The sequence below is a fragment of the Ursus maritimus genome, unplaced genomic scaffold (assembly GCF_017311325.1).
Source record: "Ursus maritimus isolate PB19 unplaced genomic scaffold, ASM1731132v1 scaffold_17, whole genome shotgun sequence".
Classification (NCBI taxonomy): domain Eukaryota; kingdom Metazoa; phylum Chordata; class Mammalia; order Carnivora; family Ursidae; genus Ursus; species Ursus maritimus.
This window is the reverse complement of record NW_024424119.1, coordinates 27,566,122-27,582,876: the sequence shown is the minus strand read 5'-3', so window position 1 is coordinate 27,582,876 and position 16,755 is coordinate 27,566,122. Positions and strand designations below refer to the sequence as shown.

Sequence of the window (16,755 nt, the reverse complement as noted above, 5' to 3'; positions counted from 1 at the left end):
GTGGCAAGAATGAGGTCTTGCCTTGTCCCCAAATTACCTGAGTAAGTGGGCAAAGAATGACATGTAGGCCAATGTAGGTATGCCGTAAGTACAAAGCTTTACAAAGTTAATTTTTGAAACCAGAGACAAGGGACTCCCATACTTGATCTGAGGATTCTGCTACGACACCTTCTCAGACCCTTCATGAGTCACAGGCCCAGTTTCTAGAGCCTACTGTCTGCCTGGGTGAAGATGTAAATATAGAATAGGACTCAGCTCAGCTGGAATCTACTAAGTCCTTGGGACTGGGGTGGAGGGAATGCCAATGACCTGGGGTCAACCTAACAGCATACGTTACCCCTTGTGCTTGCTGGCTGCCAGCCACTGTGCTGAACAGGTAGAATACTGACTCCAGGATTCAAATGTATACTGGAGAAGGGGATCTAAACAATCTGAGGACCTAGATCTAATCATCCTGAAGTAGATTAGAACCCTTTTACTACAATCCTGGACCTGATCCAGATTCCTGCCAACCCTTGGTACGCACACCAGAAATCACGTGGTCTGTCTAGCCCAGTGCTGGGTGCTTGGTCTGACAACAGAACCAACAGCTAATAGTAACAGACACCAAAAGCAGATTTAGATTTCTTCCTAATGCTAAATGGTAGAAGTTAGCAAAGTGCTCCTCAGCATCCTTCCTCTACCTCAATTTATTAGTGAACCATAGTGGGATCCCTAATCCTCAACAACCCATTTACATCTTCAGGCCATACCACATCTTAGAATAAAAGCTTTATTCATTTCTTACATCTGTACCGAACAAGACTTCTCTAAAGCTTCTGTACGTTCTAGTTTGAGCATACCAAGACACTTGATTCCACTTCATTATCCACTCAGACTTTGTTTGTTCAAATGGAAGAACTTGATATCCTTTATCTATTCTTTCACTGAAGGAATTTGATAATTTTTTGTGGTGTTTCTTTAGGCATTCCCAGTTTAGCTATGATTCTCTGGAGGAGTAACAAGCCCAACCATAGGGATGTTTTGGTTGAAGAAGTCCGGATACTATTCTGATTCAGCCGTTTCCTTTTCTGTCCACAAGTACACTCTAGGCGGGGGCCTCCAGAGATCCAGCTACACTGCTTCCTTTTTTCTTTTTTTTTATGTTGTGTTAGTCACCATACAGTATATCATTAGTTTTTGATGTAGCGTTCCATGATTCATTGTTTGCGTATAACACCCAGTGCTCATTGCAATACATGCCCTCCTTAATACCCATCACTGGGCTAGCCCATCACCCCACCCCCTCCCCTCTGAAACCCTCAGTTTGTTTCCCGGAGTCCATAGTCTCTCATGGTTCGTCTCCCCCTCTGATTTCCCCCCTTCATTTTTCCCTTCCTTCTCCTAATGTCCTCCATGCTATTCCTTATGTTCCACAGATAAGTGAAACCATATGATAATTGTCCTTCTCTGTTTGACTTATTTCATTTACCACTTCCTATACTTGATCCTGAGTCAGAAACTACAAATTATAGTCTTTCAATATCTTCTATGTATTCTTTATTTTCTCCAAAAGCCCACATCAAGTGCCTGGACCTGGACCATATTTTGTAATTCCAGTTATCACCAGCCACTTTGGCAATGACTGTTATCAAAAGGCCCAAGTGACCAGAGTACCTTTGGCTCCAGGGGCTAATCTGATGTATTATACTACATAGTCCCAGATGGAATAGTATTACCTACCTAGTGGGTTACTTACTTTTTCTGTGGGTTAGGTATTGCTTTTGACATACATAGTTATCATTATGCTTTTAACATAGATTTTGTTTCACATTCAGACCATACTATCACTCTAATTTTTAAAACTGTTAGTTATCTTTTCTCACAAGAACAGATGTATATTTAACAAATCTAACAAATATTAAGAATATATGCAGTGATTGATTTTTTTAAAGTGCTTTGATTTCAAGATGCTCACAGTCTACCAGGAGAGACAAATGTACATATATAATTATAATGTGGAAGAAATAAAAATTAATCTAAGAGATACAAACACAAAAGGTTCTGGCAGTTGAGAGAAATGTGCAAGATATGAAAAACAAGAAATATTATTATACTTCATTATAACTCTACATAACTAAGAATATACTATTCTTCCTCAACTCCCAGCATCCATGAGAAGAACAGCCAAGTGACAACAGTATACCAGGGTCCTAAAGAATTAGAAAATAAAACCCACCTGATAACCACTTCGTTTGTGTTGCTCAGTTCAACCACCAATACTGATGGGGATGCCTCAGTTGGAATGATTAACGGAGGAACTGTTGTATTCTCCACAAAGGTATCAGCACTTTTGGCGATGTTTTCTTCTATCTGTAAATACTCTTGTTCAATCATAGACTTGATATCATAATCGCCATGTGCTTGCCCTGCATCCTTCAGGATTTTGTCAGTGGGCAATGGAAGTTTAGCATAGAGAATGGCCTTCTGGGGGTTTCCAGAAATGTAGTCTATGGTGCATACATCAGAAAGCGAGGCAAGATTTTTTAAGGCATCCTCAGGGAATTTCACCTTGTACATGTCCTCAAAGGCTTTGGGGAGTGCACTGGCCCAAAGACCACTTGAGTATTTCGCCAGCAGCTCCGCAACTTTCTCTTTAAAATCTCCTGGCATCACTGCTGGACACCCTTTTAATGGTGGTAGTTGTTTCGGAGCAGGTAGTGGGGATGGAGGCACTTTTTCACCATCCAGTTCGCTTCTCAAAAGCTGCTTTCTCTTTGCTGGATAAAGAAGTAAATCTTGACCACCACTGCAAGGTTTTTCCACCTGAAATTTTTAAATAAAGCAAATGACAGATATCTCAATGGCTATAAACAACCTGAAAACACACTAATGCATTTTAAATGAGAACGCCACTCTTTTCAGGTTAATCAAGAGAACACAAAAGTGTACATTTTACTCTTCTCACCTACTAAGACTTAATGCCTTTCCTTCATTTACAAAGAGCAGCACGAGACACATTTCAGAAACAAACGGAAATAAAATAGCATTAATTTCCCTTATGAGGCATCTCGCCTTCAACAACCCTACGAAATCAGGAGAGTTTCTGCCCTGTAAACCACACACCTCATTCAGCTCTCTGTCAAATCCAAAGCAATAGCTTACAAAAATCAACTGAATACAAGGTGGGACGAAGCTGTGAAAAGGTATCGAAACTGTCAGGAAAAACCACGGGGAAGAAAGCTAGGAAATATTTAGACAAAATTGAAGCATTAGCTGTTTTTCTTCTTCTTACGGTATCCTAAGAAAACCCTTAACTTTCCATTATTTAGAAAAAGACTCTCCAGAGATAAGGTGCAGTTTTTACAGCCACCGAAGTAGAAAGTTAGCTGAAAACGACCCCTCCGAAGAACAAGAGATAAAAATGCCTGGCATTTGCATGTCATCCAATCTCTAATTTTTTTTTAAAGATTTTATTTATTTATTTGACAGAGAGATAGCCAGCGAGAGAGGGAACACAAGCAGGGGGAGTGGGAGAGGAAGAAGCAGGCTCCCAGCAGAGGAGCCTGACATGGGGCTCGATCCCAGGACTCCGGGATCACGCCCTGAGCCAAAGGCAGACGCTTAACGACTGCACTACCCAGGCGCCCCTCAATCTCTAATTTTTATCTGTATAATGTTTCTGAGAGACAAGGCTCGACGGCATCTCTTCATATAAGAGAAGAAAGAGAAACTGATGTGTGGCACCATTTTTTTTTCCCAAGTTTTAAGCCTTTATAATATTAGACCAGTGGTCAGCAAACTACAAGCTGCAGCCCAATGAGGCTCGCCACCTGCTTTTGCCTTGCTTCCGAGCTACTATGATTTTTATATTTTTAAATGGTTGAAAAAATCAAAAGAATTCTTTTGTGATGTGAAGATGCTATGAAATGCAGTGCACATAAAGATTGGTTGGGACACAGCCATGCCCATTGTTTAGGCGTTGTGTTTGGCTGCTTTTGCACGTCAAGAGCAGAGTCAAGCAGTTGCGTCAGATGGTGGGTAACAATGACAAAGCTGTTGGCCCACCAAACCAAAAATATTTACTACCTGGCCCTTTATTTGAAAAAAAAAAGTTTTTCAACTTTTCATTAGACTGAAGTTAGCATTCCCAGCCCTCTAAAATGTTCCTACTTTGTCAGATCCTATTCGGCGATCCCTCAGTTACAAGAAGAGCATTCCAGACCCTAAAGTAATAATACAAGCTTGTAAAAGTCCTCCCTCTCCTAAGAAGACTAGAATATTAAAGTATGCTTCAGTTTTGTCAAAATATTTCCTAGCTTTCTTCCCAACGGTTTATTCCTGACAGCTCAGCTTGTTAGTAAAGAACATTGACTTCATTTGCTCATTTTCTATATAATGCTTGGGTAGAAAGAACTTAAATATGTATATATAAAGGAGATATTATCTTGTTACCCATGGAGAGCATTAGAAAGTCAAGAGACATAGTGAATTTAATATTAAAGTAGATTGCTTTTAGTCTGACTATATATTCTAGATGACACACGAGGAGGATGAACATTAACACAAGTATAAAACATTAGGTTTTCCTCCTCGCGTTCTTCTGCCGAGGTGTGTTTAAGTTTTGAGGACTGGAGGCAAAGTCCATGACTAAAAATCCTCAAGTGTCAATGAAAGTAGAGGCAGCTGAGTCCATGTCCAGCACCTGCTGGATTCCCAGTCATCCTTGGTGAACTCCTGCTGACACCTTGTAACCCCCTGGATGGTGCGTTACAGGATAGCCACAATTTATGTCCCTAATTTTAAAGCTTAGGGATATAAAGATTTGGACCACTCTTTATTCTGCTCTTGAGATTCATGTTTTTAAATCTGGAATCTTAAAATGTCAATCTTCACTGTGCTTTAAGACACTTAATAAGATACGAGACTACAGTATCCAGAGAAAGTTTGAGAAACATACTTCCAGAGCAAAGGGAGAAATAAAATAAAATTCTATGTGAATTAATCACTGGTCATATAGAATCCCAATTCATGTGATCTTAGATTTAGACATGACAGTCCTCCACATCGAAAGCCAGCTGAGCCTTCTGGGCCCACCTTCACTCTTCGCCTATAGACATCTTCTCAACCTTTTGCGATGCCTTCTCTGAAGTGGATGGTAGAAGCGAATTTCAGTGGAATTTTTTTTTATCTAAGATGATTCTCACAAGCCCCATGCCCCAACTGTCCACATGGCTTCTTCTGACTCGAAAGGGGATAAGAAGGGTTCACAGCTTTATGATCCTTTTCTTTCCAATGAGTGAGCTGGAACACGAGATACTTCAATGTTTGTTTGACAGTCTCCCCAACTCCCAGTCCTGAAGCTTCCATTCCCACCTGTGCTTTGGATGTGATCAGGACCAATTACCTAACAGAGCGCTTTATCAAACTTCTAGACATGATCTTTGAATATGGCCAGCACATTGAATTCTAACTAGGAATTACTATCTTAACAGAAGTTTATGATCATTAGGGCCACTAGGGAAAACAGAATTCCCTTTCTTTTCTGATCTTTACTTCAGAATAATGCTAAAAGATCCTCTGGAATTAGTATGCTTCCAGGGCTGTGTCTAAAACAGTTAAATCAAGCTTTTCCAGTCAGCCCATAAAATAAATTTTTGACCAATACATTTACCCAAATTCTAAACAATAGCCAAATAACCACCTGAACTAGATGACAGATTTCTTTCCCCAGCAGTTTCATTTTATTTTTTTAAAGATTTTATTTATTTGAGAGCAAGAGAGAGGGAGAGAGAGCACAAGCGGGGTGAGGAGCAGAGGGAGAAGCAGACTCCCCACTGAGCAGGGAGCCCAATGCGGGGCTTGATCCCGGGACTCCTCATGACCTGAGCCGAAGGCAGATGCTTAACCAACTGAGCCCCCAGGCCCCCCAGCAGCAGTTTCTTTTATTGTTATTGTTTAAAGTAGATAGCCGCCCCCATCCCCAAATGACTAGGTCCTTGAACTGTAGGTATTTCCAATGCGTTTCTTCCTTAATCTCAAGAGGGTTGGTTATAAGCCTAAACTCCACTTTGTTCTCCAGTAATTTGGCCTCTTTAAATTCAAATCAGCATTTACTAAGATTAAACATAGGACTAACTTTAGGAACTGAACCTGACACTAATCAGAGCTGAGTGAGATGTCCTTCAACATCTTAGACTAACATTCATGGATAAGCTTAGTGATATGGATAATGTAATGTGTCTGGTCCACGTACTTTCTAAGCAATCTTTGGAGACTGGTTGAAGGGTTACTGAATTCAAAGGGAAAAATCATGAAACTCATATTGCTTCAAGTTAAAAAACATAACTTAAAACAGACGTAATTTTTTTCAACTGAAACTTTTGTTTTAAAATTTTCATGAAAATTTGCTTTTCACAGGCATTCTACAGTGATTGCCACCTATCCTCCACAAAATGTGTCTTTGTCTCTCTTTAACTATCTGGTAAATAGGCTTACGAAGGATACCTACTACTGTATCCCCAGCTTACAACAATCTCCCCAAAGATAAGGAATTGCTATAATGTGGGTTACAGTGTGGTGTCCTTTATTCACTGTGCTCTAACGCATCTAACCAGATTGTTATGTGATCTCCTGTTGCACCCCCACAAGAAGAAAGCTTTCTTCCAGCCTTCATAAATGACCAACGTAAGTCAACAGCCACTTGAAATGTGGCTTTAATTACATACTTAGTATGATAATCAGCAGCTCATCATTTCAGTTATCTCTTATGAGGGTGCTTTATGCCTCTTTAGTCTACCTGATACATACCCGAGGAGGGAGTCATGGGCCTTCTGTTCTGTAGGAGAAGATTCAAGATTCAAGATCCTACCCTTTTCCTCCATGTTTTTTTCTTTGTTTTGTGGCTCTACATCATCATCATCATCATCATTATTATTACTATTATTATATTATTGGCTTTGGATATCCACTCAAAAAACTACCAGTCCAATGACTGGGAAGTGGCATGACCTGGCACTCCACATCCTTCCTCACTCCACCTCACCCTCACCCCCAACAGGAGAAACAGGAAGGTAACATAAAAGATTAACTCCCTACACCATGGAGTTTAAACCATATCCTTTGGCATCCATCAGAAGATTCTGGTATCTAATATGCCTTAGACTTTTTATCCCCATAAGTTCATCATATTTAGTTTGATTTCTGCCTCAGTTGGAACTGCAGTGAGATACTTCTCTCACACCCCTCTGGGATTTTGTAAGTTTAGAGTAGACATATTAGGTTTGGTATATGTGAGGCCCAACGATTTCAAACATCAATATCTTCGGAAGCCCCATTTGTTCACATAAATGTCTTTATCCTACACACCTAGAAACTTTCTTCTTCTTAATTAAAAGAGGTCTTTACTTCTTCCTTTCTAATTTTACCTGTGAACTTAAATTCCTAAAGCCCAAATCCCTTGAGTCTATGGAAGGCTCATCTGCTAACTCTGCAGCATGAGCTACTGAGATAAACTTACTATTTCTCATGGAATTAGAATTTTCTTTGGGATTCTATATAGAATTGGTATTGTCCAGTTAAGTTAAAAAGTTTTCCAAAACAGTTGTATGGTTCTCATCCAGTCACAATTTTGTTTCCATTGGGTAGTGGTTGAAGCTTTCTTTTTTTTTTTTTTCTTTTTTTAAAAGATTTTATTTATTTATTATTTGTGAGAGTAAGAAAAGAGAGAGAGAATGCAAGAGAACACAAGTGGTGGAGAGGGAGAAGCAGGCTTCCCACTGAGCAGGGAGCCCAGCCCCATGAGGAGCTCAATCCTAGGATCCTGGGATCGTGACCTGAGTCGAAGGAAGACTAACCAACTGAGCCACCCAGGCACCCCTGAAGCTTTAAGTTCTAAATTTCATTTTATATGGTCGCCATCCGATACAAACCTGAGACAGCACAGTAAAATCATATTTACCTGGAGGCCTGCTTCCCAGCAATTTACAAGCATTAGCAAGGTTTTGAACTCAAAAAGAAACCAATTTAAAAACTCAACTTCAGCAGTGAATAAAGATGCTTGAGTACCTTGTAACAATGAAAACATCGAAGAGTTACCGACCAGAAGCTAGTACTCTGTGATTACCCAGCTCACAGAAAGAAAGATTGACTGGTTGATGACCTCCTTAAGAGCTCAGTCTTTTTGTGCTAAAACTGGGAAGTGCTGGAAAAGTCAGACAGTTGAGAAACAGATGAGAAAATGGTGCCCCACAGCACCACTGGGCCACAGTGAAGACAAACTGATAGGCCGGGAGCTGAAGCCCCTAAGGGCCATGGAAAATACAGAGATGAGCTGCAGGAAAATACAGAGACGAGCTAACCCACCCGTCTCAATGTCCCACACCGCCTACACCTGCCACCCTTCCTGCAGGAGTTTTCCAACGCTAGTGATGCTGAGCCCAAGATACTCAGAAACAGTTACAATTTTTAGCTGCTTCTGTATAAAAAAGTACAAGTGTTTCTGGCATATTCCACAGAGATTTAATCAAAGATAAAGGTAAAAAGTGCCTTGTAGAGGGTAACCCCTGAGTGTTTACAAACCATCTGCCCAGAAAAATTCTCTCCACCATCTTGGATGAGTAGTTTTATAGACTGTATATAATTTAAGGCTCCTACTCTCTTTCACCTCTCACCCCTTTTTCTTATTAAGGACTTTTAACTGATGCTGACTGCAACTGTTTATATTAGGACAGACTTCAGGTCATTTTGCTTCAGCGTGTCCAAGGTCAGGCTCTTGATCAGTTTCCTTCAGGAAGACGATGGCATCTTCTCCTGGTTAAATGTATGCAGAGCTTTTGGGGATGATCTTGGCTGGTAGCTGTGGCTTTCACTGTGCCTTCCAGGCTAAGCAGCTACTCTAGGCATGCTCTCATTACCTCTGGTGGGGGGCTTTGTGCCCCTCAGGTAACAAAAACTCACCTCATCTTGAAGTTTCAATTCCTTTGACCTCAGTCATCTATGGCTCCTTATCTTTTTTCAGTTTAAACTTTCGTTCTTCCATTAGCTTTTCCTCTACCTTCACTAAGTTCCTTTGTAGAGCTTGCTGGGCATGTCTCTGGTTTACCAGTGGGTTAAAACCTGCCTTAATTTAAGCTGGCTGCCCCTCAAAAAATGACAGCCTTTTTCCTAAATACCTGCTATGTGTCTGATACTGTACTGGCAGCTGCTTTTTATAGTTTGTCCCATTTCACTCCAGCACCCCTATGTGATGGATAGAGTCACATTTGAGAGCACAGTGGGGCCCTGACAGGATGAGTTGTATGCTGAAAGTAATACAGGTAAGAAATGACAAGGCAGACATGGAACTCCAAAGTCCAAACTCTTCCTGTCCTACCCTGGGGCCCTCTGGACAGTTGCTGTGTTTCAAGTCCCAGCACAGCAACATCATACACACCAACATCTCTATGCTCCTTTTGCCAGAGTGCTATTTTTTCTTCTATTCAGATGTTCACTGAAATTAAATTTAAAAACCATTTCAATGTGTTCACCATATATTTTTTTTATTGGTGAAAGATTAGAAAAGAAATTGGATTCCAATTAGATATTATGGCTATACTTTGAAGGCTTCAGTTTGTCTTTTCACTGCCACTTCTGCTGGTGTTGCTATATAGATTGTATCCATAGTATTAAGTCTGAGGACGCATCACTGCTGTTTGATTTATGGTCACTTCCTTAGAAATCCAAGTTATTCGTTTTTAGCCTAGAAATATCCAGGCTTTAAAAAAAAAAAAGGTGGTTCATTTTGCATGGGCTGACAGGTGTATCTTATACAATTAATTACCACAATTAAAGAAAAATTCCTGAACATACAAAAATACAAAAACGTATCTTTGTAAGTGGCAGAACTGCTGTCATCTCCTATGATATTACGGTGATTACTGTACTGATGTCATTCAGAACTTTAAGAAGTTTCAGAGTCTGAGGTATTAGAGTTACTCAACATCATAAAGAAGAGTGATTTCTAAGGGGTAGGGAAATGACATTAAACAAAAATACAGATTAATAGTAACAACATTTTATAAAAACATGAATAACTAGTACAATGGGGCAGTTTTTTTCATCACTTGCATTTTATGTTCTAGAATTTATGCTCTCATTCACAAAATGCTGTATCTGTAATTAAGGCCTGGTGTGCCTCCAGCACAACTCGGAACATCGCCCCAGCTATCCTGACGCGACCCCGTGCTCATCCTCTAGGTCTCTGAGGTGGGGAGGAAATTCTTCTCAGCTGAGCGCATGCGGTCTGGCTCCAGGACGAGCCCCCCAGCTCTCTGTGCAGCGTCAGATAAGGCATTAAAGAAAGACACGTTCTGGCTCATGTGGGGACGGTGAGGTTTCTCTCTCTGCCCATATTGCAGAGAGCAGCAAATGTCGACAAAATCTCTGGTGTTCAACAGTCATTGTTACAAGACCTGGAATTTTACTAGAAAGCAGAGTCTGCCAGAGACTCTGGATCCTGGGCGACCTCCCGGAGGGGGGCACCCACTAAGTTCCCACCAACTGATGACTCTTCCACGAGGTGACCTCTAGCCTCTGCTTGCCTCTTGCGTTTCTTCTTGAGCCACTCTCTTCGTATTGAATCTCATTCCGTTTCCTGAAAAAGTTTGTTTTTCTTTCCATCTCAGGGCTCTGCCTCCTTCGCCCACTTACTTCAGCTCACCTGTCAGGTTTCAGTGTAGCAGCCACCTCCTCTGGGAAGTTTTTTTTGACTCATCATACTAAGTTGGGCCCTCCTGTTTACACACCTCTTTAACACCCTGCACTTCTTCAGTACAGCTGCAGGCTTATCATTATTTGCTCAATGTTTATTTTCTCCATTGGAAAGCAAGTGCCATAAGGCCAAGGACCATGTCTGTCTTGTTTACTGTTATCCTTAGCACGTAGGGCAGTGTCTGGCTCATAGAAGCATTTTATAAATCCTAGCTAAAGACAGCAGTTAAGAAGAACATTATTAATAAGACCAGCATTCTAGAACAGCTAAGAGGGATTACCATCCTCCTCCTAGGACTGAGTGGAAATTCTAAGACTCCAGTATCCTTGGTCTGGAGACCTACCAAGGTCTTTGCCTTTCCAGGACAGCTTCTGCACAATTTCCACTTCCCTCACAACTTGCCTAGGAACTCTGCAATGGGTTCATCACTGTGAACATGACTATATTCTCTTTAGCTTTCAAAACGGTCCACATTTTGTTGTTGGAGAGATCTAACATCTGTCCACCTGCATCAAAAGGTAATCCAACATCCTTGTAAAGTGCTTAGAGCACATAGCTGACTAGAACCTCCATGAAAGTAAAATTTCAGAGCCACTCTTTGGCCCCAGAAGCTCATGTTGCCCATTCTGATATTCCAGTGGCAATGCCTGCATGTGGCTGTCTCTGAGTCTGTTCAGTACATACGGTGTATCCATTGGATATAGGTATAAATGTGTGATTTTGCTTTTATTACTTTATTTTTCAATCTTTTTTATATAGAATGCTTTATATGACTTGGGGAGAAAGCACTTTAAAAAATATGGAAATACGCTGCAGTTGGGTTTCTTCTTCAGTCTCACAACAAGCTGTCTAGAAAGACACACACTACCAAATCTTCCTTACCAGGAATTTTCTATGCTGCATTTGAGAATGTCCTCACCTGTAATAGCATCAGCCCTGGGCATGCTATCAACGTTTCTGCTTTTCACCAAGGTGAAAAGCAAGAAGCCAGGAGAAAGGGAAAACAACTATGGCATAACTACTTAAAACTGTCTAAAAATAACCATGGTGTAATTGTTTAAAACTGTTTACCAGCAGGCTGTTAAAAATATTCAGAGGTTATAAGAAAACACTTTTGAAAAGATTAATAGGCATCAGTAAGACTGGCAGTTTTTGGCATCCTAGACACAATGCTTTAACACGAAGCAAATTCTCATCCCTAATAATTTATAGTGATTGCATCTAAATAGTCCTACTCAAAGTTGAGAGACACAGAATATAGATAAGAAAGGTATATTCTATGTCTGTTTCATGTTCTACCTTCACTGCCTGAGCATAATCCCGCAACAAAGATGAATTTGAGCAACCAAAAACCAAAAAATCAGTTGTTTCAGCACCTGAAATTTAGTAAGAAACCCTTCATTTTAGATAAAGTTTTAACATCAAAGAAACACTCTCTCAGCTACAATCCTGGCAAGAGAAAAGTTGGAGTTTTGCAGACATATAGTTAGCAAAGATCAAAATTTCCCCCCAAAAGCCATATATTAAGCTACACAGGACACCAGTAGCTATCCTGGAGTATAAAATAAAGTAACCAGAAACAATAATACATTAAGATCTGTGGAGTTAATTTTTAAAAATTTACTCCAAAGACAACTTTTTTATCAAAGCTTTGAAGTGAGTTAAATGTGTATCCTGACACAAAAAGGCTCTAAGTTCATTGAAGATATGCTATAAATTTATGACTGTCTACAGATTTAAAAAATAAAAGAGCCATATGCATTCAGAGTAGGGGCTCCAGGCCCTGCACCTCTAAACTGAGCAGCCTGGTGAAACATCAAAAGTCCCCTCAAGGTGAGGGAACCCTGAGGGGGGCACATCAATGCTGCTAAACCAGCAGCCAGTGAGAGAACTCTCCCTAGGAAGGAGTAAAAATGGAATGAAAAGAATGGCAACCAATAGAAATTCCCATTATAAGCGCAAACCCTATATTCCACATAAATCAGGGGTAACATTCTTACAGTCTGTAAACACTCTTGACTTTATAAATAGGCAAGAGCCTATTTCCAGAATTTGGTGTTTCTCCTTGTTTTCCCACTTTCCACTGTGTATTCTGACACGTGACATGGCCCTAGGGCGTTCTTGGCATCTACAGCAGAGATTGGTACCTGCAGGCGCACAGTAAACGGTGTATGAACAAATGGTCTGGATGAATGAAGGAATGACACTGGCCTGGAAAGTGACTGGGACTCGAATGGGTGTCAGTGACCTGGAGGAATAAGCGGTTATAAAAATACATGCTGTCTTCAGGCCAGGTGCTTAGAAAAAGAGAGTGGCCTGTGCTTTACCCAACAAGGTCGGGGGACAAAATATATATTAAATTAGATAAATGAAAGCCCTCTATCAAACAAAAATCATACACATACTGAATTCTGCAAGCTGAGAAGCACCAAGTAGCTGCTAATGCTGCCTTTTAAAATAGTTACATTGTTGAATATATTCTATGTAAATGAAAACATTAAGAAACATCTGTTGCTTTTTTTTTACTTTTTCTATATATATATATATTTATTATGTTCAGTTAGCCAACATATAGTACTTTTAAGAAACATCTAATAGTTACTTCAGTTTAAGAATCTAATTGTCTCTATTGCTGGCTGAACTAAGATTTCTATTAAACTATTCTGATCCATCATTTTATTATAATAACAGATTCTCAAGTAGAAACAGGTATAGAAATTGATTTCAGTTCACTTGTCAGTTTTTTTCCTCCAAAGAAGTTTGTAAACTTTTAAAATCACAACTCTGTATTAAATGAAAAATTAAAATAAGGTACTCTATAAATAGCCAAAATAAGCATGTAAAGTTTGAGGCTAATAAAGTTTTATTACTAGTAAGTTTAACTTATGAAAACAGCAAAGTTATCAGTATCTATTGGAAGCAGTTCAATACAAAATGGTATACATATTATCACATATTATATGCACTTAAAAATAATTTAAAACAAAATATATAAAAACAGCAACCACAACACACATAGCCTTCAATCTTAACATACTTCGATAAGTAAGAACTGATATATGTTAATCTGAGAGTTAAATATTAATGAAGCAATATTATGTCACGTGCTTCATGCTCCCAGGATAAAAGGTGATATGACTGATAACTCAAAATCTGAAAGTGGGGCAGGGAGGAGATATCAGAAGGGAGGAATAAGGAGAAACGTACCGTGCAAATATGAGGCCAGTGTTCAAATTGTTGTAAAATTCCTTGATTAAGTTCTTCTTTATATAACTCTTTGTAAAAATGTGGAAGCTTAGATATCCAAATGCCATTGTTATGCTTGTTTAGTATTTCCTTTATGCGGTTTTGAACCTCATCCATTTTATAAGTGTAAGAGGCAGGAGGCGTGACATTTGGTTTTTCAACAGTCTGATTTAAATTATCTTTAAATTAAAAAAATGATAGAATTAACCAGAAGGCTTAACATTTTAGATTATCCCCATTACCTAGTATTTGTGTCATTAGGCTTTCTTACACTTCAGGCTTATGGGGGTCAAGGGACTTAGAAGCAAGCAGGATTAGGCCAAGCAGGACTATGACAACTTCATTCTAAATTTTAACCCTGAAATAACCAGCAGACTCAACAGTCACCCACAGAGGGAACCTGCTCCCTTCACGTTACCAGGGTGCTTCCTAATTTAATTTAAACATCAGGATGATCTTGCTTTGTAGAGAATAATGGAATTTATTATTTAACCAATCATTTCCTAAGTGCAACTAAGAAAGGTTAAATTTTAGACAATACAGTTTTATATACAATGCTTAATTTAAAGCTGTATTCCACAAAGCATCAGGATAATGCCTTAATTGTAAGATCAAAGAAAATTTTATAGAAAATAAAAAATCGTCTAGGTTTTAAAATATAATTTTCTGCTTTATTAATGAGAAAAATAATTTAGCAATATACAGAAGTTCAAAAATTGATCCACCTACAATAATCATCCTAGTCTCAGTTTATAAACTAAATAAAAGCTCTGGTGCCCACAGATAACTATTAATAATCTGTTTTTATTTCCTCAATTTAAATCATTTATCTTTTATAAGTGAATTTTTATAAAGTTTTGGTTAGCTCTTTTTACTCACGCTTATTTTTTATTTAAAACTTAGAATACCTGAACTAACATCCTAAGACAATAAAGAAATCTGAGTGTCGGGGCATCTGGGTGGCATAGCGGTTAAGCGTCTGCCTTTGGCTCAGGGCGTGATCCCAGCGTTATGGGATCGAGGCCCACATCAGGCTCCTCTGCTGTGAGCCTGCTTCTTTCTCTCCCACTCCCCCTGCTTGTGTTCCCTCTCTCGCTGGCTGTCTCTATCTCTGTCAAATAAATAAATAAAATCTTAAAAAAAAAAAAATCTGAGTGTCTACTATAGCTGACAGTTCTGGTATTTTAAGAATAATGAAATTCATTCCAAACGTCTCCTAAATTTCACTGGGACACAGATTACAGTGTATGAAAGATTACCATTTACAAGCAAAATATGTTCATATTTTAATCAGACAGTATTTCTACCGGGATTCAGCAAATTTTATTCTATTTTAAACTGGCCAGTGGAGAGATACACAGAGTAGCTTGGGAACACTGGCCTCGGAGGATGCCAGGAAGCCAAAGGGTGAGCTGTTCCCTGAGGATGGCTAGATGCTGACTTTGCTTTATCACCACAGGGTGTGAGACTTAGTGTGGCTCAGCAAACAAATGAGTCCACAATGTCCACGTAAAGGTATTATTAATTTATTTAGGTTCTTCCCAGATAATGATACAAAATGACCAGGAATAAGGAAAAGATGAGCTTCGGAGAGCTGGCCAGACCTCCCTTAAAGAGAGAGTCAGAACTGACGCACAGTTGGAGTCTCTGCGAATGCACCTGTTCCAAGGGGCCACTGGGAGTCCCCTAAGCTTGTGCGCCTTTTGGTAAACAAATCAAGGAAGTACTCTGTTTCATAACAGGTAGGGGAGGTTGCGTGTAAGTGTGTACATATCAGCTGCCAGGTGAACTGCAATCCTCCTGAAACAAGTCCTCATGGTTCTGTAGAAAAAAGCTTATTCTAATTGAAAAGGTTTCCAATCTCTAAAGGGTATACAACTTGACTGAACAGCTATGTTTCAGAAAATGCATGTGTAACAGTAATGGATATAAACAGAAATCATATTATTCAATTAATTTCCATAAGAAATACTGGAGATGTGTTCTTATGGAAAAAATTATCTTGACTCATTAAGAACCACACTTAAAGCGGCAAATCATTTAAAATCACACTTAAATGTCATGCAACGTTAAGTACTGATTTCGAACCACTGTGTCCCCCAGGTGGGTCTATGAGCAGGGAATTACACTTTGGTTGGAGAAGACAAGATAACGAGTGTGTGCATTTTTAATCTTCAGATTCTTTGACTTTATTATATTTCTTACTGTTTTCTTAACAGCCCTTTTGGATTTCATAACCCAAGGAATCATTTATATTCATACTCAGATGCTTAGTGGTCATTGCACACAGTTTAGGGTCCCAGGCTTTTAAATGGTGCAGTATTTGGAACCATTTTATGAGTTCAAGTCCCATATTTATGTACTTTAAATCTCACCCTCTAATGAGTGAGAGGGTGACAAGGGACACAAGTATATCTGCAGGTGACACATGGAAGTGAAACAGAATTGGTCTGATGTGAGGAAGGCCTTATGTAAGAATAAGGATATCCCTGGAGGTATTATTTTCTTTTTAGATCACTTCATGTCATAATGTAAAGAAATGAGGAAAGAGGGGAAGAGAGATATACTCCAGTAGGGAAAGGTGGGAGCAAATGCGAAAAACCACCACCAGATAGTTTTCTTGGGGCTCTGAGGCTCCAGAAGCCAAAAGGTATCATGAAGATAATGTTTAGAAAACATACCACTCATTTCCTTAGCACAGGTTCTTGAGAGATGCATCTGAAAAGGTGGCGGAAGGGAGGCCTTTGGGCTGAACCTAAGGTGTTAAAAAAAAAAAAAAA

At 39.4% G+C, this 16,755-nt stretch overlaps 1 protein-coding gene across 4 annotated transcripts in view; it reads right to left on the bottom strand.

Moving 5' to 3' along the window:
• Positions 1 to 16,755, bottom strand: part of TDRD7 (tudor domain containing 7) — a 74,401-nt gene that overhangs the window by 31,768 nt on the left and 25,878 nt on the right. For all 4 annotated transcript variants that reach the window (XM_040631636.1, XM_040631637.1, XM_040631635.1 and 1 more), the window contains 3 exons: positions 16,657 to 16,730; positions 13,937 to 14,154; positions 2,219 to 2,805 (listed from right to left, as the gene is read on the bottom strand). In XM_040631636.1, the coding sequence (XP_040487570.1) occupies positions 2,219 to 2,805; positions 13,937 to 14,154; positions 16,657 to 16,730 (879 nt within the window). The remainder of the gene's footprint in view (positions 1 to 2,218; positions 2,806 to 13,936; positions 14,155 to 16,656; positions 16,731 to 16,755) is intronic.